Source organism: Hylobates moloch, unplaced genomic scaffold (genome assembly GCF_009828535.3).
Source record: "Hylobates moloch isolate HMO894 unplaced genomic scaffold, HMol_V3 SCAFFOLD_14, whole genome shotgun sequence".
Classification (NCBI taxonomy): Eukaryota; Metazoa; Chordata; class Mammalia; order Primates; family Hylobatidae; genus Hylobates; species Hylobates moloch.
The window spans coordinates 12,333,348-12,353,693 of record NW_026652289.1 but is presented as its reverse complement, the minus strand read 5'-3'; the positions used below and the strand labels follow the sequence as shown (position 1 = coordinate 12,353,693).

The following is a 20,346-nucleotide window of genomic DNA, read 5'->3' as shown; positions in this document are numbered from 1 at the left end:
TGTATGACCTAAAAAAGTGAGGTGGGCAGTGATCTCCTTTTTGTTTGAAAAACTTTGCATAATTTTTATATTATTTCTTCTTTGAAAGAATTCACCAGTGAAACAGACTATGGCTTTCTTTTGGGGGATTTTTTTTTTTTTTGAGACGGAGTCTTGCTCCGTCGCCAGGCTGGAGTGCAGTGGTGCGATCTTGGCTCACTGCAACCTCCGCCTCTCGGGTTCAAGTGATTCTCCTGCCTCAGCCTCCTGAGTAGCTGGGACTACAGGCGCATGCTACCACACCCAGCTAATTTTTGTGTTTTTAGTAGAGACGTTGGCCAGGATGGTCTCGATCTCCTGACCTCGTGATCCCAAAGTGCTGGGATTACAGGTGTGAGCCACCGTGCCTGGCCGGGGAAGGTTTTTAATGATAAAATCAGCTTCTTTAATAAATATAAGAGTGTTCAGATTCTTGTATCAATTTTAGTAAGCTTTATTTTCCAAGAAATTTGTTTCTTTTATCTACACTGTCAAATTTGTTGGCATAAGGCTGTTTTTACTATTTCTTATTTTTTAAATGTTTGTAGGATTGATGGGGATGCCCCTTATTTCTATGATTTTTTTTTGTCTCTGTGTCTGGCTCGAGGTTTGTAAATTTTTTTTCAAAGAACCAGAGTTTGATTCTGTAATTTTCTCTGTTGTCTGTATTTTTATTCATCCTGCCATATCACTGTAATTTCCTTTCTTCCACTTACTGTTGGTTTACATTTCTTTTTCCCAGTTTTTTTCTCTGTTATTGTTTAGAGTATTAACATTTAATGTAATTATCGGTTGTTGGAATTAGACCTGCCATCTTCCTGTTATTGGTTTTGTTTGTCCTTTCTGGTTTTTTTTCTTTCTTTCTTCCATTTTCATTTGCCTCTTGACTTTTTGGCTATGTCTTTTTCTGTGTGTGTGTGTGTGTGTGTGTGTGTTGTGTAATTGCTCCAGGTAGTAAATATATTTACTTAACCTTTTGTAATCAACTTAGAGTTAATATTTTATCACTTCATGTAGAATGTAGAAGGTTTGCAGCCATAAAAGTCCGTTTACTCTCCCCCCAGAGACGTTTATGTTACAGTTGTCATATGTGTTATGTTTATGTTGAAACCCTACTACACAGTGTTACAGTATTTGCTTTCAACAGTCTACATATTTTAAAGACCTTAATAGGAAAAATAATTTTATATTTACTCAGATGTTTGCCATTTCTTTTGCTCTGCTTTCATTCTTAAAGATCTCACTTTCGCTCTAAAATTTCCATTTGATTCTTTTTAAACTAGTTTTTCTTTCTCTGCTGATAACTTGTATGTTTCCATGCATTTGTGTTTGTGTTTGCCTCATGGAAAGTAGGTGTAATGGCTGTTCTACAGTCTTTGTGTGATAATTTCAACATTTTCATTGTCTTGGAGTTGGCATCTGTTGATTGCAATTTTTTTTTTTTAAGAATTTGTCAGATTTTCTTACTTCTTTGATGTCCAGTAGTTTTGGATTATATCCTGGACATTGTGAGTTTCATGTTGTATAGATGTTGTGTGCTGTTGTAATCGTCTGCAGAATGCTGTTTGTTTCAGTAGGTATCTAACTTGGTTAGATCTACCTCGGTTATATACCAGACTATAAATTCTCTGTGCTGTCTGTGGACAGGGGTTCCTTTCTCAGTTCAGTTTTCAAGACCAGTGCTGTGCTACTTTGAGCCTGTCGTGCATATCCATATCTCAGGTGTGAGCCTAAGACAAGCGGAAGTTCATTCACACAATGGCAGGTCCCGTTTCTAGCTTTTTTCCTCTCTGGTTTTCCCCACACTTTACAGCCCACAGGTGCCTTTTTCATTAGTTCCTTTAACCACAAAGACTGTGTTTCTGTTGGAGTTTTAGTCTCTGCACCTGTGCTTCACTGCCTAGCTCCCTGACTGGGGCCCATCTGTGGGGCAGAGTTGTGGAGAAAAGACGAAAAAGAAACTTTTTACTCCACGGAAAGGAAACTTTTTAGAACCTTTTCACTGACCTCCCAAATCTGCCTACTTTTGTTTACTTCTTATTGTCCTCAAGTATTATAGTTAGATTTTGTGTTCTGTCTGCTATAGCAGAAGCAGAACTCTGGTTTGTGACATTTTATTTTATTTTTATTTTTGAGACTGAGTCTTTCTCTTGCTGTCCAGGCTGGAGTGCTGTGGCAGGATCTTGATTCACTGTAACCTCTGCCTCCTAGGTTCAAGTGATTCTTGTGCCTCACCCTCCTGAGTAGTTGGGATTACGAGCGCCCACCACCACGCCCAACTGATTTTTGTGTTTTTATTAGAGACAGCATTTTAGCATGTTGGCCATGCTGGTTGCGAACTCCTCACCTCAAGTGATCTGCCTGTGTCGGCCTCGCAAAGTGCTGGGATTCCAGGTGGGAGCCACCGCACCTGCCCAGGTTTTGTGACATTATTTTATGTTTTGGGTATGTGATTATTCTTTTTCAACATGGTAGCCTTTTTTCTTTTTTCTTTTTTTTTTTTTTTTTTTTTTTTGAGACGGAGTCTTGCTCTGTCTCCCGGGCTGGAGTGCAGTGGCACGATCTAGGCTCACTGCAAGCTCCGCCTCCCAGGTTCACGCCATTCTCCTGCCTCAGCCTCCTGAGTAGCTGGGACTACAGGCACCCTCCACCATGCCCGGCTAATTTTTTTTTGGTATTTTTAGTAGAGGTGGGGTTTCACCATATTAGCCAGGATGGTCTCAATCTGCTGACCTCGTGATCTGCCTGCCTCATCCTCCCAAAGTGCTGGGATTACAGGCGTGAGCCACCACTCCCGGTCTCAACATGGTAGCCTTTTACAAATTACTATATATTTTTTCAAATTATAGTAATTCATACAGCAAGCATATATAACGGTAGGACAAAACACCTTAAGCCAAGATGTCATCTCCATGGTCTGTCCAGGTAGCATAGAACACAAAAGGAGATGTGATTGAAAGATGTTGCTTCATCTACATGTTACTACTATTGTCTGGGGTTCCTTAGGAGCCAAGGAGAACCTCTCTGTGATTGGCATTGGAAAGACCTGTGGTTAGAAGAAAATTATGTGGGAAAATTCCAGCCTTATTTTTTATTTTATTTTATTTTTTTTTTGAGACGGAGTCTCGCTGTGCCACCCAAGCCGGAGTGCAGTGGCGCGATCTCGGCTCGCTGCAACCTCTGCCTCTTGGGTTCAAGCAGTTCTCCTGCCTCAGCCTCCTGAGTAGCTGGAACTACAGGCATGTGTCACCACAATGGGCTAATTTTTTGTTTAGTGGAGACGGGGTTTCACCGTGTTAGCCGGGATGGTCTCGATCTCTTGACCTCGTGATCCACCCGCCTTGGCCTCCCAAAGTGCTGGGATTACAGGCGTGAGCCACTGCCCCTGGCCCAGCCTCATCTTTAAGCCATAATTTTTCTATTGTGTTAGTGAATAAGCCTGAAAGGTACCTCTTCATTCATATATAAACATAATTTAGTTTTCATTAGGTAGATTCCTTGCTCACATCCAGCTGAGAACATGACACTAAAGAAATCGGGCTTTAATTAGGGAGGGAAAGAGGGAGAACGTGGAGTCCCTTTGGTTGTCACTTAAGAGATACAGATGAAGGAGAAGTAGAGTTGGAGGTCAGAAGGGCCGGAAGGTAAATGTAGTCTAATATTAGTCATAGTGAGGTGAAGGCTTTTGAGGAGTAGAGATTCACCTAGGGTGAGAATTATTTCCTAAGTTCTAGAGTAGGATGGTAAATAAAAAATAGTCTTAGATGCTTTGTCAGGAACTGATAATGACTATAAGTATATTTTAAATCATAAGAGTTATACTTATGTTTGCTGTGATCCTCTCATAGTAGCTGTGAAATATTTAAAGTAAGGCATAAAATTATTATATCTATATCTATAAGTAAAAATGGTCTATTTTAATGCTTTCAGTATCATAGTTTAGTATTAAGCTAATGCTAACTTCATAAAATCATTTTTTCTTAAGATAATTTTCGAGATTTATAGGAAGGTTGAAATGCATGCATTTCCTCTGGATTTGCCATTTGTTGCATAGTATTATGTATAACATTTTCTTAAACAAAAAGTTTAAAGAAAATATTAGCAAATCAAACCTAGCTGTGTAGTGAAAGAATAACATGCATATATGAATTGGTCTGTTGTACAAATTCTAGGATAATTCAATATTTGCAAATATGTCACTATAATTCAGAATGTAAGTAAAGGAGAAATTCATTATCTCACTAGATGCTTAAAGCTGCTGAAAAAAATTTAGCAGCCATTTCTTAATAAAATTATAAAAAATAGGAATAGAAGAAAACTACATAAACATGGTAAATAATCTTTACTAAACTACAACAACAAACCAACCTATTAAAATATGAAATACCAAAACTGTCACTGTGAAAGTCACAGGCAATACAAAAATTATTGCTATCACAACTATTTTGTATAGCTTAGTATTATTGCTTTGGGCTAGTAATGTAAGGCTAAATTCTTTATTTCCGGAAGATATAGATCTAGGAAATCTAAGAGATTCATATGTGAGACTATTAGCACTAATAAGAAAGTGTGGTAAAGTAGCTGGATACAAAGAAGAGAAATCAATAACCTCTTTATTTTGCAACACAGTAAAAAAATGGAAGTAAAACTGAATGAACAGAATGTATTCTCATATATATTAAATATCTGTTTTACTATGCATTTAAAATCCAGAGCTTACCATTTTTGGGAAACTCTATAAAAAGGTATATGACATGTTGATTCCAAAAGGATTTTATGAGGACTAAATGAGACATTAAAATTTTTAAGAGAATTATCAAGGTTGCCTATACAATATATTGAATGAGAAATTGTCGAGGAAAAGAAGGGCAGCTGCAGTTTCTAAAGGGAATCTACAGTGAGAAGTAGTCTGATTCACAAACCTCTGGTGAAATATGGTGTCTTGACTACACTTGTTTTCTCCTTCCCTAAAGTCTGCAGTAATCTCAAAGGAAGCTTAAAAATGTTAATTCATAGCCGGGCGGATGGGGTGTTGTCACCTGTAATCCCAGCTACTTGGGAGGCAGAGGCAGGAGAATTGCTTGAACCCAGGAGGTGGAGGTTGCAGTGAGCCAAGATTGTGCCACTGTACTCCAGCCTGGGGACAGAGTGAGACTCTGTCTCAATAAATAAATAAAATAATAAAATACATAAATAAATAAAATCTTAATTCATAAGGAGAAATATAACAGTAAAGGAGACAGGGACCAAAGATTTTAACAATTTTTCAAAACAGAAAGTGAATGGAGAGAGTAGTAACTGAGTTCACAGAGAAAGATACCACCTAAGTACCTGCAGAGGTCAGTTACGGAGATAACAGCATGCCCCAGGGATATCTTGAGAGAGTTCCTTGTGCTTGGAGGCTCCACATATTCCAAAAGGCTGAAGTCAGTTTTACAGCTCACAGTGGAAATTCCTTAAAAGTCCATATCCAGATCTTTTAGACCTTCCTCTCCTACACTCCAGCAGATAGGTAACTACTTCAGTCCCCTGTCTGCTGGGGAAATGGGAGGAGCACTAAAACCAGAAGTGCTCCAGACTAGAGAGGTGAAGCATGGGATTGAAAGTCAAGTGAGCCTGTTCAAGTCTGCACACTGAAGTGTAGGGCCCTACCTCCTCCTCCCTTCTTCACTCCTCCTCAAGGCAGCACTTAGGTGAGTTGATCCCTTCACACCCCACCCAGCACTTCGTTCTACCTGGCAAAACTTAACAGCTTCGATGAAGAAACCTCCACATTACTGAACATTTGGAGGTGTCCTAGTGAAAAGGTAACTCAATATACCTGATCATTTTACAGAGAAGCCCATTAGTCAACAAGCCTGCCACCCACGCTGAGCTTGGGCAGTTTTTTAGTGCCTCACTATTAAATATGGGCGCGCATCCAGGGATCACTAGATGATACATAAGGAAAACCTTAAAAGTGAAAGAGACGACTGAGATGGGCGGATCACAAGGTCAGGAGTTTGAGACCAGCCTGGCCAACACGGTGAAACTCCATCTCTACTAAAAATATAAAAATTAGCCGGGCGTGGTGGGGCGTGCCTATAATCACAGCTACTCAGGAGACTGAGGCAAGAGAATTGCTTGAACCTGGGAGGCAGAGGTTGCAGTGAGCTGAGATCGCCTGGGCAACAAAGCAAGACTCTGTCTCAAAAAAAAAAAAAAAAAAAAAAGGTGAAAGAGACCTAGTCAATGAGCCAATGAACAAAAAAGGAACCCAGAGGAATCCAATGATCCAAGAAACAGAAGAACAGAGAACAAGAAAGTGCTTTTGGAAATTTAAAAATGTGATAGTTGGAAAAAACTTCTGTGGACAAATTGGAAGATGAAATTGAGATGTATTAGGGCAAGAGACTCATTTTTTAAAATCTAAATTTAAGATTTTAAATCTGTGAGTATTTAGTACTCATTTATTCTTTTTTTAAAATTTTTATTTTTGAGGCAGGGTCTCTCTCCAGTTGCTCAGGCTGGAGTACAGTGACACCATCTCAGCTCACTGTAGCCTTGACCTCCCGAGCTCAGGTTATTCTGCCACCTCAGCCTCCTGAGTAGCTGGGACTACAGGCTTATGCAACCACGCCTGGCTAATTTTTGTATTTTTACTAGAAACAGGGTTTTGCCATGTTGCCCAGGCTGATCTCGAACTCTTGGACTCAAGTGATCTGCCCGACTCAGCCTCGCAAAATGCTGGGCTTACAGGTGTGAGCCACTGCTCCCAGCCAATACTCATTTTTAACTGTGCGTTTACCCTGTTAAATTAAACGTAAGGAAAAATATTCACTAAATCTGGATTTTTTTGAGACGGAGTCTTGCTCGGTCACCCAGGCTGGAGTACAGGGGCACAGTCTCGGCTCACTGCAAGCTCCATCTCCTGGTTTCACGCCATTCTCCTGCCTCAGCCTCCCGAGTAGCTGGGACTACAGGCACCCGCCACCATGCCCAGCTAATTTTTTTGTGTGTGTGTATTTCCAGTAGAGACGGGGTTTTTCCGTGTTAGCTAGGATGGTCTCAATCTCCTGACCTCGTGATCCGCCCGCCTCGGCCTCCCAAAGTTCTGGGATTACAGGCGTGAGCCACTGCACCCGGCCCTAAATCTGGATTTTTGTTTTTAGTTAGAGAAGAGGACTGGCTTTTTTTCACATTGGCTGTTCATGAATAAATAATGCCTGATGGAGATTTTTGGAGCATTAGATTTGTGTTTGGTATTCTGGACAGATGTTAGTGTCATATGCATTGTTTACAGGATATGGAGTTAGCAGGATAGCTAACTCCACAGCCTGTGGTCACCAAACGAATGGTATCACGCTAATCACGTACCCTCTCTGGTTTTCATTTTCCTGATCCATAATAGGGGGATGGTGATAATTGTAACCTATCTCACAGGGCTGTGATGATGAGTAGAAGAGATAAGACCTATAAATTACCTAGTATAATGTGTAGCATGTACTAAGTGCTCAATGAAAAGAAGCTTTGATTATAACCATCAAGTAGATGGACTGGTATTTATAGATGGTTAAGAAAAAGGTACAGTCAGCCCTCCGTATCCATGGGTTTCACAGAGTCCATAGATTCAGCCTACCAGAGATTGAAAACATTTGAGGGAAAAAAATTATGTCTGTACTAAACATGTACAGACTTTTAAGCATACAGAATAACAGTTGTTTACATAGCATTTACATTGTATTAGATATTGTAAGTAATCTAGAGATTATTTAAAGTATGCAAGAGGATGTGCTTAGGTTATATGCAAATACTGTGCCATTTTATATCAGGGAGTTGAGGATCCACAGATTTTTTTTAATCCATGGGAGGTCTTGGAAGCAGTCTTCCTGAGATAATGAGGGACAACTGTATATTTAAAAAGTGACACATGAATGAATGAATTCCTTAATTGTAGAGCTATGCTCTGGCTCTAGTATTAGTCCTCTGACCATTGAAGACAGCATGTTGGTGTGTTTATGATTATACAGGAATTAAGTTTTCATAAACTTAAATGTTGCATTTCACTTACAGGCGTCGATTAGCAAGGTAAAAGTAACAGAACCATGGCTCAGTTTCCAACACCTTATGGTGGTAAGTTTTCAGAAATTTCTCTTTTTAATGTACTTTGGAACCACATTTTAAAAACTTGATATTATGGCAAATTTAAAATTAAAAAGTAGAGGAAATAATATAATCGACATTCATGTATTCCATCATATAGTTTCATTAATTATCAACTCATGCCCAATATTGTTTCATCTGGATTCTTTTGGAGCAACTCCTAGGCATCATATCATTTCATCTATAAATATTTTAGTATGTGTACCTAAAAGATAAGAAAACGTTTGAAGACATAACTTCAATACTATTATCACATCTATAAAAATTTACAATACTGGGTCAGGCGTGATGGCCCACACCTGTAATCCCAGCACTTTGGGAGGCCAAGGCTGGTGGATCACCTGAGGTCTGGAGTTCAAGACCAGCCTGGCCAACATAGTGAAACCCTGTCTCTATGAAAAATACAAAAATTAGCCAGGCGTGGTGGCGGGCGCCTGTAGTCCCAGCTACTCGGGAGGCTGAGGCAAGAGAATGACATGAACCCAGGAGGCGGAGGTTGCAATGAGCCGAGGTCACACCACTGCACTCCAGCCTGGGCGACAGAGCAAGACTCCATCTCTAAATAAATAAACAATACCATATTATTGTACCTATAAAATATTTGCTATATCTAGTGTGTACCTTATAGTCTTTGGACATTTCCCTGATAGTCTTTAGACATTTCTTGTTATGGTTTGTTTGTTTAAATTGGGATCCAAATAAGATACAGACATTGCAATTAAACATGTGTTTCCCAAGTCTCTTAGTGAATTTTCCCCCACTCCTCTGTTTTTTTTACCAGCAAGTTATTTGTTGAAGTGATGGGGTCATTTACACTTTTTCAAAGCCTGTATTTGAAGCATGACATTTTTGTTTGTTTTACTTTAGTTAAACTAAACTAAGTTTGAAACATATCAGTCTGCATAAAATGTGTTTTTTGGGTAATTTTTCCTAATGTTATTAGGTAATTTTTAATTGTTCTTGCTTACACCCAAGTTACTTTTTAACAAAAATACTTATTAAAAAGTACTTATTAAAAAATACTTATTAAAAATTCATATTAACGGATTACTCTTGGAAACTGTCTAATCTTGTCATGAAGAGAGTAAACGTCTCCATGGGATTCTGGTACACAGATCTGTAAACTTTTCAAAATTACTACTTATTCTATTTTATTTTTGTCCCCTTTCTTAATTACTGTACAATTTTTGGTTTTTGTTTATAATTACAGGGATGAATTCTGACAGGGCAGTGAAAATTTCTTCTAGAAGTTGCAGAACTGTAAGGCCTGTGAGGGAAGGGGTCATCTCTGTCTTGGACACCCGTTCATCCCCACAGTAAATATTTTTCCAGTGACTGAATGGATTTTTACTTTATCTGTCAGCGTCATACCAGACCTGGTAGAGAGGAGAGATGCAATGTTTAGATGTTTTTGCTGGTGTGCTGGGCACATTCACATTTTGTGTGAAACATACGTATTGTGTATTCCCAGTTTTGTGGAAGGTGTCCGAGCTTTTGAAAGCTTTCATGTATGTAATCTAGAATTATTTTAGTCAATTTGAGGAGACCTAGGACTAAAGTCCGCAAGATCTCAGTCGTGAGTGGACATCTAGTCAGCCTGAGAGCTGAAACTGAAGGAAAACCTAAAACCCATTCTCTTTGGCTGTTGTTTCATATCAGGACATCCCCTGCCCTTCTTTTTTTTAAGTCTGCTTCCTGCATACTGAGATACCCATTTTTAAAAACAGCTTTAGTGAAATATAATTTATATTCCATAAAACTTACTGGCTTTAGCTGTATAATAATTTTTAGCAAATTATATAGAGTTGTGCAACCATCACCACAATCTGATATATTAATATTTTAATCACCCCCAAAAGATTTTCATGGATATTTATCACTCAACTTCTTCTTTCATAACTTTTACCTGTGGCATTTAAGGCACTTGAGAGTACAGTTTTAGGTTTAAGTTAATTTAGTCTGTTGCTTGGGTTTATGTAAGTAAATTACTAATTTACTATAATCATGCTAACTATGGGATTATAAAACAAGTTTCTAAAAAAGGAATGTGTGCCTCTTCTTTCCCTCCCATTCTCTCTCTTTCTGTTTTTTACATCTTGTGTCCTGTTTTACACTTAATTTTCTAACTTTATATGCATAACTTCCAAGGACAAGAAGATGTGAATTTATCAAGTCTTTATAATACATTGACAGAATCTTGAAGTGCTGTGGAAATAGTGTGTGAGAGCATTTTGTTTTCCTTTTCTCACTGAATAATTTGTTTGTCTTTTCTTTGGATTTTAGGCAGCCTGGATATCTGGGCCATAACTGTAGAGGAAAGAGCGAAGCATGATCAGCAGTTCCATAGTTTAAAGCCAATATCTGGATTCATTACTGGTAATCAGAGTCAGCATTTTTTCATTTTTACTTATCAGTAGTGCAGATGTCTGTGGAAACTCTATCATGCAAAGCCAAGATGGGCAAATATGACCAAGGAGAGACATTTACCTGTTTTGCCCTAACCTTGTGCCTGTCCTTTTACAATTTTTTTACACATAATGGAATCATTCCTTGTTTGCAATTTTTAGTTCACGTCAAACCACTTGTTTTGTGCATATAATTTATGGGAATTGGTTAAGATCAAAGGACCAGTGGTTCACACCTATAATCCCAGCACTTTGGGAGGCTGAGGTGGGCAGATCCCTTGAGGTCAGGAGTTCCAAACCAGCCTGGCCAACATGGTGAAACCCCGTCTCTACTAAAAATAAAAAATTAGCTGGGTGTGGTGGTGGGCACCTGTAATCCCAGCTACTTGGAGGCTGAGGCAGGAGAATTGTTTGAACCCTAGAGGCAGAGGTTGCAGTGAGCCGAGATCATGCCACTGCACTCCAAGCCTGGGTAACAGAGCGAGACTCCATCTCAAAAATAAACTAATTTTCCTGTTTGATTATTTTTCAGGAATTCACTTTAGAAAAAAATGGAGTCTTTATTTCCTGGGGAATTGTTCTGCTACCATGCCCAGCTAATTTTTTTTTTTTTTTGAGGCAGAATTTCGCTCTTGTTGCCCAGGCTGGAGTACAATGGCATGATCTCGGCTCACTGCAACCTCCCCTCCCAGTTTCAAATGATTCTCCTGCCTCAGCCTCCCAAGTAGCTGAGATTACAGGCGCCCACTACCACGCCCAGCTTATTTTTTATATTTTTAGTAGAGATGGGGCTTCACCATGTTGGCCAGGCTGGTCTTGAACTCCTGACCTCAGGTGTGGTTCTTAATCATTGTTGTTTATTCTCCGTAAATATTTCAGAAGTACCCAGAATTTGGGGTATAGGTATTGGAAGTGGCAAAGAACTTTTTTTATAAAGTGAAAGTATGGGTCATCAGTTTCCTAAGGATTCCTATAAATGTGCTTTTGCACAATGGGTAGCTGTTCATATCTTAGTTAATAGCAGATTAATTAAAGTGGAAAATCTATGCCAGGAAATGGTAGGCCCTTTTTGAGATGATTTTTTAAATTCTAAAGTCAGGGCTGATGGATTCTTTTACTGTTTGTTGCCTGTGGGCTTATCCTTGGACTTTTACAATGCACTCAACTCAGTGTTTATAGTATTACCAGCCTCTTTTTTAATTTTGTAATTTTGCTATTAGAGGATTTCTGTCAGCTGTTGGTTTTTTTTTTTTTTTTTTTTCCTGAAACTTTTTCCGTTTAATTTACAGGTGATCAAGCTAGAAACTTTTTTTTTCAATCTGGGTTACCTCAACCTGTTTTAGCACAGATATGGTAAGTTGGAATTTTACATAAGCATAAGGCAAGATAAAATATCGTTTAGTTCTATTTGGTAATATGATTTCTTATGTTATAAAAGGAGAACATGTATCTCTAACCTGAAATATCGTGTTACTTCTTACCAGAGAGTTGTCTGAAAAGTGTCGTTCTCATATGGAACTAAAACAACAACAAAAAAAGTGGTGACATTTGAATGACAACACTGTCAAAAAGTTGAATTTCCATGGAGACATCTAAATTTTGGTGTTCCTTCACCAATTAGTTTTGGCTTCATCCATATCACCCATATTTATTTGAATGTCCCACATTTCTTGCTTTATAATGGAATGATTTTTTATCTTTCATTGACTGAGAATAAAAGGTAAAGAAAATATTTGAGAGTTAGTGCATGGTGAATCCATAATATTAATAGATAATATTGAATTCTTTGACTATCACAAATAGGCATTCAATCTTTTAAGCCACAGGAAATAGAGAGTATAATAAAAAGGGTGGCAAATACAGTTTTGGATTCTAGGCTCGTGGCTTTGGAGAGCCATGCTGAATTCTGTTGTCCTCTAAGATGTCCCATTTTTTCACCAAGGGTGCTTAATACTTCACTTCCCTGAGTTAATTAGTGATATGAAGGCAGCTCGTTATGAAGAAAGAGCATGTAGGCCGGACGCGGTGGCTCACGCCTGTAATCCCAGCACTTTGGGAGACCGAGGCGGGTGGATCACGAGGTCAGGAGATCGAGACCATCCTGGCTAACATGGTGAAACCCTGTCTCTACTAAAAATACGAAAAATCAGCCGGGCGTGGTGGCGGGTGCCTGTAGTCCCAGCTACTTGGGAGGCTGAGGCAGGAGAATGGCGTGAACCTGGGAGGCGGAGCTTGCAGTAAGCCGAGATCATGCCACTGCACTCCAGCCTGGGTGACAAAGTGAGACTCCATCTCAAAAAAAAAAAAAAAGAGCCTGTGATTTGTAGTCGTACACCTGAGTTTGAATCCCAGATGTACCATTTTCAATGTCTCTGATTTGGAGATACAGTTACCCTCTTTGACCTCAGTTTTCTAATCTAGAAAATTAGGAATGGTTATAGTTTTGTGAGAGTTCTTGAGAGGATTCCAGAAAAACCAAGGACTTATTGTGGCTCCTGTCACGTAATAGGCCCTCAAAATAAAACCCAAAAAGGTATCATCTCCAGGGACTGGGTATTCTACATAACTAAATTTTTCAGCCAACTACTTTGTCCTCTTAAATGACCAAACTTTTAAATTTATAATCTTATGGAAATTAATAAAGGTTGATAGAGCTTTGTGTTTCTTTTAAGCACAGTCTACAGAACACAGTCTAAGCTTTTCTTGATGAAATGTCATCATTATGAAAATTAGTAACTCTGTCCTGAAATAGCAAAACTTTCACAGGATGTGTGTGTGTGTGTGTGTGTGTGTGTGTGTGTGTGTGTGTGTGTGTGTGTGTGTGTGTTTGGATATATTTGAATTGAAACGAAATGATACCAGATCCCTGTGCTTTTTTTGGGTATCTGCTTTATTTTCTTTTTCCTGGTTGTCAGCATATTGGCCGCCAGACTGTCTCTAAACTAGTGTGCTTGCTCCTCTGAAGCCATTCTAATTCTAACTTCTTGTCTATTAGAGCTAAAAAATCAGATAACCAAGAGGTTTTTGAATTACAGTTTAAGTAAAGTAAAAGGCTCAGATGAAGAAACAGCTCCAAGAATGAGCACAGAAGCGCTGTTCTGTCAGTTAAATGTGAAAGTTTAAACGCAAGAGACCTGTGGCACCTTTGTGAATTGTAACAAGCTGCTTCTGCTTCACAGTTCATACATGATCATGTCTCACACCGTCAGGACCTATCACTGGAACCTTCTTCCCCAGACTTAACTTCCTCCACTGGATTATGCTTTTATGTTATATTCCCAGTTTTTGAAAGTTCATTTATTCTTTCAACATTGAAAAATTATTTATCAGATATCTGCTGTGGGCCAGGGACTGTTAATAGGTGCTGGGGATATAGCAACGAACAAAATAGAGAGAATCCATTCTTTTATTGAAACAACAGTCTAGTGGAGGAAGACAATAACAACACAAAAATTGTCACATGGTGGTAAGTGTGGTGGAGAAAAATAAAATACACTCTAATGAATTTCATTTTTTTCTTCCGTTTTTTGTAGAGGTGGGATCTTGCTATGTTGTCCATGCTGGTCTCAAACTCCTGGACTCAGGCCATGTTCTTGCCTTTGCCTCCCGAAGTGCTGGAGTTATAGGTGTGGCCACCATGCCTGGCAAAGACAACTGTCTTAATTGAAAAAAGTGACATTTGGCTGGGTGTGGTGGCCCACGTCTGTAATTTCAGTGCTTTGGGAGGCCAAGGTGGGAGCATTGCTTGAGCCCAGCAGTTTGAGACCAACTTGGGCAATGTAACGAGCCCTCATCTTTAAAAAAGAAAAAAAATTTTTTTTTTTTTTGAGACGGAGTTTTGCCCTTGTTGTCCAGGCTGGATTGCAATGGCACGATCTCAGCTCACTGCAACCTTTGCCTCCCAGCTTCAAGCGATTCTCCTGCCTCAGCCTCCTGAGTAGCTGGGATTACAGGCGTACACTACCACGCCTGGCTAATTTTGGTATTTTTAGTAGAGACGGGATTTCTCCATGTTGGTCATGCTGGTCTCAAACTCCTGACCTTGTGATCTGCCCGCCTCGACCTCCCAAAGTGCTGGGATTGCAGGTGTGAGCCACTGCTCCCAGCCAAAAAAATTTTTTTTTTAATTAGCTGGGCATTGTGGTGCATGCCTGTAGTCTTAGCTGCTAGGGAGGCTGAAGTGGGAGGATTGCTTAAGCCCTGGAGTTCGAGGCTGCAGTCAGCTATGATTGTGCCTTCTAGCCTGGGTGATAGAGCAAGACCCTGTCTCTAAAAAATAAAAATAGTTGTCTTAACTTTCTAAACTATTTTTACCTGAGTGGCCCAAAGTCAGGTTTTTACAGTGACCATTTTTATTAATTAAAGATGGGTAATTTGGCAATCTTAGATTGAATCAATTAATCTTTAATTTTTTTTCTTACATTTTGCTAAATAAGTTTGTGATGGCATATTTTACTATCAAAAAATGTCTGTAACTCTCTTTTCCCAAAAGAAATGTCTTTGAAAAGTCATTGGAAATTTCATGAACCACTGATATCCTGCCCAGATGATGGAATAATGCAGTGGAAATTAGGAGTTTAGCAAGATCTGTCTTTCAACCGAGCTGATTGATACTTATTCACATAGTAACCCTGGGCAGTACTTGATCTCTTAAAGCCTAGGTTTTTTTGTTTGTTTGTTTATTTGTGTTTATGTTTTGAGATGGAGTCTTGCTCTGTTGCCCAGGCTGGAGTGCAATGTCACGATCTTAGCTCACTGCAACCTCTGCCCCCCAGGTTCAAGTGATTCTCCTGCCTCAGCCTCCCAAGTAGCTGGGATTACAGGTGTCCACCACCATGCCCGCCTAATTTTTGTATTTTTAGTAGAGACAGGGTTTCACCATATTGGCTAGCCTGGTCTCGAACTCCTGACCTGAAGTGATCTGCCTGCCTCGGCCTCCCGAAGTGCTGGAATTACAGGCATGACCCACTGCAGCCGGCCAAGCCTAGGTTTTTAAAATTGCAACTAATAATAGCTGATCTAAAGAAGCAGCTCCCCCCAACCCCCATACTATTCTTATGTTCTTCTGTGATTTTTCTGGTAGGGTCCGAGGGTAAGTCCTTACTCCTTTTGGTAGAGAGAGGAATGGGTTTGATTCTGAAGTTTTAGGCAGTCCTTGTGTCAGTCATCTGGGGAAGAGGATAATTTTTTGCTTTTTTGTTTGTTTTTGAGACAGGGTCTTACTCTGTCACCAAGACTGGAGTGCAGTGGCATGATCATAGCTCAGTGCATCCTCAACCTTCTGGGCTCAAACGATCCTCCCACCTCAGCGTCCTGAGTATCTGACACTACAGGCATGCACCACCACCCCTGGCTAATTTTTGTATTTTATGCAGAGATGGGGTTTTGTCATGTTGCCCAGGCTGGTCTTGAACTCCTAGACTCAAGCAGTCTGCTCGCCTCAGCCTCCCAAAGTGCTGGGATTATAGGCATTAGCTACCACATCCAGCAAAGAAGAGAAGTTTGGATTGAGAATTGGAAACTGTGACTAGTTTCACTCTCTGAGCTTTACTTAACTTTGTTCTGGACTTTGTTTCAAATATTTGAGTGACACGAACTGATGGGCAGTATATGTTAGAAACCTTTATTATGTTTTATTTCCATTTAGAAACTGTATTCCAGTTAACTAATTTGTTAACTTTCAACTGTAATCTGTTAATGCTTTGGGGACTCCTTGTCTCTCCTAGCTGATTTCCAATTAAGAATACAAGAAAACCTTAATTCTCAGAGGATGGAGTCAAGTCAGTGTGTGTAATGGCCAAATTATAACCGTGGCCAAAGATGATACATCTTCCTAGAAATTGTCTTATTAATAAGGAGCTGGAAGGAGGTTGGCAGACATCCTTTTAGCAATTGAAGTGCTTAGAATTTTTTCAACCTTGCTGTGATGTGGAGGGGAGGAGAATAAAGCAGTGGGAATAGACAAGAGCCAGGAGGTACAGGAAGGAAAAAGAGACAGGGGTAAAGAGGCTGGATGAGGGCTCTGGAATCTGAGACGGAGGGCCAGCAGAAATGGAGAGAAAAGAGGGAGCGAGGAAGCACTACCTGGAAATGGGCCCTGAGAGGAAGGAAGGGAGCCAGACACATGAAGGCAAGGATTAGATCAACTTTGTGATCTGGTTCAGAATGGGTAGTTCAGGGCAAACAGCCATATATTAATAGTTTGTACTTTCTTAAGACACTCCTGAGTATGTGTCAGAAGTGCCTTCAACCCCAACAAGATCAATTTGCTAAACTCATACAAAAAAAAAATCCTGGACTCTTGATCCCCTCTCCTCCATCCCTCATTCCTGAGTCTTTACCATCTCAGTAGTTCATGGCGTTGAACTAAGATGACGTCTTAGTTACCTGGCTGCCCAAACCAATACCTGGGCACCACGCTCGATTTCTCTCTTTTCTTCACCCTGCACACCCAGTCCATCAACATGATCGCATTTACAGACTTTATCCCCAGTCTGGCCACTTCTTTCCTACTGCTACCATCCTAACCTGTCATCTCACCTGGGCCCACTGTTCGAGCATCTGGACTGGCTTCTCTCTTTCATACTTGCCCCTTTAGATTCTAGTCTCCAAACAGCAGCTGGAATAATTTTTTTTTTTTTTTTTTTTGAGACAAATTCTCACTCTGTCGCCCAAGCTGGGCAGTGGCACAATCTGGGCTCACTGCAACCTCTGTCTCCTGGGTCCAAGCGATTCTTCTGCATCAGCACCTTGACTAACTGGGATTACAGGTGCACACTACCACACCTGGCTAATTTTTGTATTTTTAGTAGAGACGGGGTTTCACCATGTTGGCCAGGCTGGGCTCGAACTCCTAACCTCAGCTGATCCACTTGCCTCGGCCTCTCAAAGTGCTGGGATTACAGGCATGAGCCACTGCGCCTGGCCAGGAATAATCTTTTGAGGAGTGCAGTGGTGCGATCTCGGCTCACTGCAACCTCTGCCTCCCAGCTTCAAGCGATTCTCCTGCCTCAGCCTCCCGAGTAGCTGGGACTACAGGCGCGCGCCACCATGCCCAGCTAATTTTTGTATTTTTAGTAGCAGCGTTTCACCATGTTGGCCAGGCTGGTCTGGATCTCCTGACATTGTGATCCGCCCGCCTCGGCCTCCTAAAGTGCTGGGATTACAGGCTTGAGCCACCCTGCCCAGCCTTCTTCCTGTTCTTTAAATGGGCCAGGTTTCTCCTTGCCTCAGGGTTATTGTACTTAGTGTTTCCTCTTCCTATAATTCAGTTGCTCTAGTTCCTCACATCGCAGGTTCATTGCCTTTCAGGTTTCAGTTCATATGTCACCTCCCCAAAGTGGCATTCTCTGACCAGCTAGTCTAAAGTGGTCCCCTCTGCCCACCTCTTTCCCTTTACCTTGGTAGCACTTATCACCATGTAAAATAATCTGGTTTGTTCTCTTGTTAGTTCTGCTTGCACTAAAATATAAGCTCTGTGGTGGCAGGAACTGTGTCTTTTTCATAGATGTAACCCCAATTTCCAGATAGATGCCCAGCCCCCCACTACCCCCCATAATTGGTTTTTAAATGAATGAGAATGATTGATTGACAAAGCTGGATTAGTCTGCACTGCTGCTCGATCTCACCTCCAGCCCAGGGGGGCAGCAGGTGAGAGATGAGCAGCCTGAGGCCAGCCTTTGTGGATGAACTGGGCTCCTAAAGGAATCTGTAGGTGCCAACACTGCAGGGAATGAGGTGGGGCAAGAGGAGCCTGGCCTCATCCTTTCATCCTGTAACACACACAAAGTAGTTTCAGAATTGTTGCATTCACCTCCACTACAAACAACAAATTTAGGCCCGGTGCAGTGGCTCATGCCTGTAATCTCAGCACTTTGTGAGGCTGAGGCAGGAGGATCACTTGAGCCCAGGAGTTTGAGACCTGCCTGGGCAACATAGTGAGACCTCATCTCTACTTTAAAAAAAAATTATCCAGGTGTGGTGGCACATGCCTGTAGTCTTAGCTACTCAGAGGATGGGGTGGGAGGATCACTTGAGCTGAGGATTCAAGCCTGCATTGAGCTGTGATTGTACCACTGTACTCCAGCCTGGGCAACAGAGTGAGACCATGTCTCAAACAAACAAACAAAACAACGAACCTAGTAAGTAGTGTAAACCAAAAAGTATCTGAGACAAGAGGTCTCAATCAGTTTAGGAGTTTATTTTGCTAAAGTTAAGGACATGCCGGGAGGAAATAAGCACAGAATCACAGAAACTGTGCTTTTCTCCAATGATGATTTTGATGGCTTCAGTATTTAAAGGGAACAGGTAGGCTGGAGGGCAAAGAGGGAGGATATGGTAATCCATATGTTGCCAGAGACAAGGAGCAGGGAGGGGAATAGTCAATTAGGTAATAGTAAATCGGTAAAGTGCTCAGTAAGTCGGCACTTTACATAAGATAAAATGGAACATAAAGTAGCCACTTGTAGAGGTATTTGACCTTTTATTTGTAGCTCTCTGCTTAGGAACAAAGGGAATGACAGCTTCTTGCATGACCCAGCTTTCAGCTTACTTTTCTATCTTTTGCATAGTGAATTGGATTCCTGAGTTTTTATTTTCCTTTCACATTAGATTTCCAGATTAGTTTGTAGTTCCTTTTGTTTTTAAACAGAGGACATATAAAGTACTATGTGAAGTTACTTGGACTAGGCTTTTTTTTCCACGGCTTATGTGGATATGTTCGTTATTTATAATATGATTAGGTTTATTTTCATTTTTATTTAATTTAGATATCGCTTCTCATCTTCGTGGACTTAATTTTATTATTTAAATACATAACAGATTAAAAAGGTTCTAAAAGCCAAAACTCAAAAAAAAGGTGTGCTCAGACAAGGTCACTCCCTCTTCTATCCCTTTACCCTGTTTCCACCCTTTGTATTAGTTTCCTGTTATCCTTCATTTGTTTATTTTTGTTGGAAAAAAGCAGGTACATAATGTATATAATGTGTATGTATTCATATTTAAATTACTTCCTTTCCTCCTTACATTAAGGTAACCTGCTATAAATGCTCTTTGTTCTTTTTTTTTTTTTTTTTTTTGAGATACAGTCTTACTCTGTCACCCAGGCTGGAGTGCAGTGGCATGATCTCGGCTCACTGCAACCTCCATCTCCTAGGTTTAAGCAATTCTCTGCCTCAGCCTCCTGAGTAGCTGGGATTACAGGCATGTGCTGCCATGCCCAGCTAATTTTTTGTATTTTTAGTAGAGATGGGGTTTCACCATCTTGGCCAGGCTGGTCTTGAACTCCTGACCTCATGATCCACCCTCCTCAGCCTCCCAAAGTGCTGGAATTACAAGCATGAGCCACCGCGCCCAACCTGTTTTTTTGTTTTTGTTTGTTTGTTTTTTTTTTTTTTTCTGAGATGGAGTCTCGCTCCTTCGCCCAGGCTGGAGGTGCTATCTTAGGTCACTGCAACCTCTGTCTCCCAGGTTCAAGCAATTCTCATGCCTCAGCCTCCCAAGTAGCTGGGACTACAGGCTCCTGCATGCCCAGCCAATTTTTGTGTTTTTAGTAGTGACAGAGGTTTCACCTTGTTGGTCAGACTGGTCTTGAACTCCTGACCTCAGGTGATCCACCTGCCTCAGCCTCCCAAAGTGCTGGGATTACAGGCATGAGCCACTGAGCCCAGCCGTAACTACCATATTTCCATAAATTTCTTAGAGTTTTCATTACCAGGGATTCCCCACAGTTATATTTATTGAGAAAAGCATTTTGTAGAGACGGGGGTTTCACCGTGTTAGG

At 40.6% G+C, this 20,346-nt stretch overlaps 1 protein-coding gene across 10 annotated transcripts in view; it reads left to right on the top strand.

Annotated features, from left to right (window-relative positions):
• ITSN1 (intersectin 1) overlaps positions 1 to 20,346 on the top strand; it is a 257,076-nt gene that overhangs the window by 70,608 nt on the left and 166,122 nt on the right. For all 10 annotated transcript variants that reach the window (XM_032175654.2, XM_032175652.2, XM_032175655.2 and 7 more), the window contains exons 2-4: positions 8,071 to 8,130; positions 10,444 to 10,536; positions 11,855 to 11,918. In XM_032175654.2, coding sequence (XP_032031545.1) covers positions 8,103 to 8,130; positions 10,444 to 10,536; positions 11,855 to 11,918 — 185 coding nt within the window. In that variant the 5' untranslated portion in view covers positions 8,071 to 8,102. The remainder of the gene's footprint in view (positions 1 to 8,070; positions 8,131 to 10,443; positions 10,537 to 11,854; positions 11,919 to 20,346) is intronic.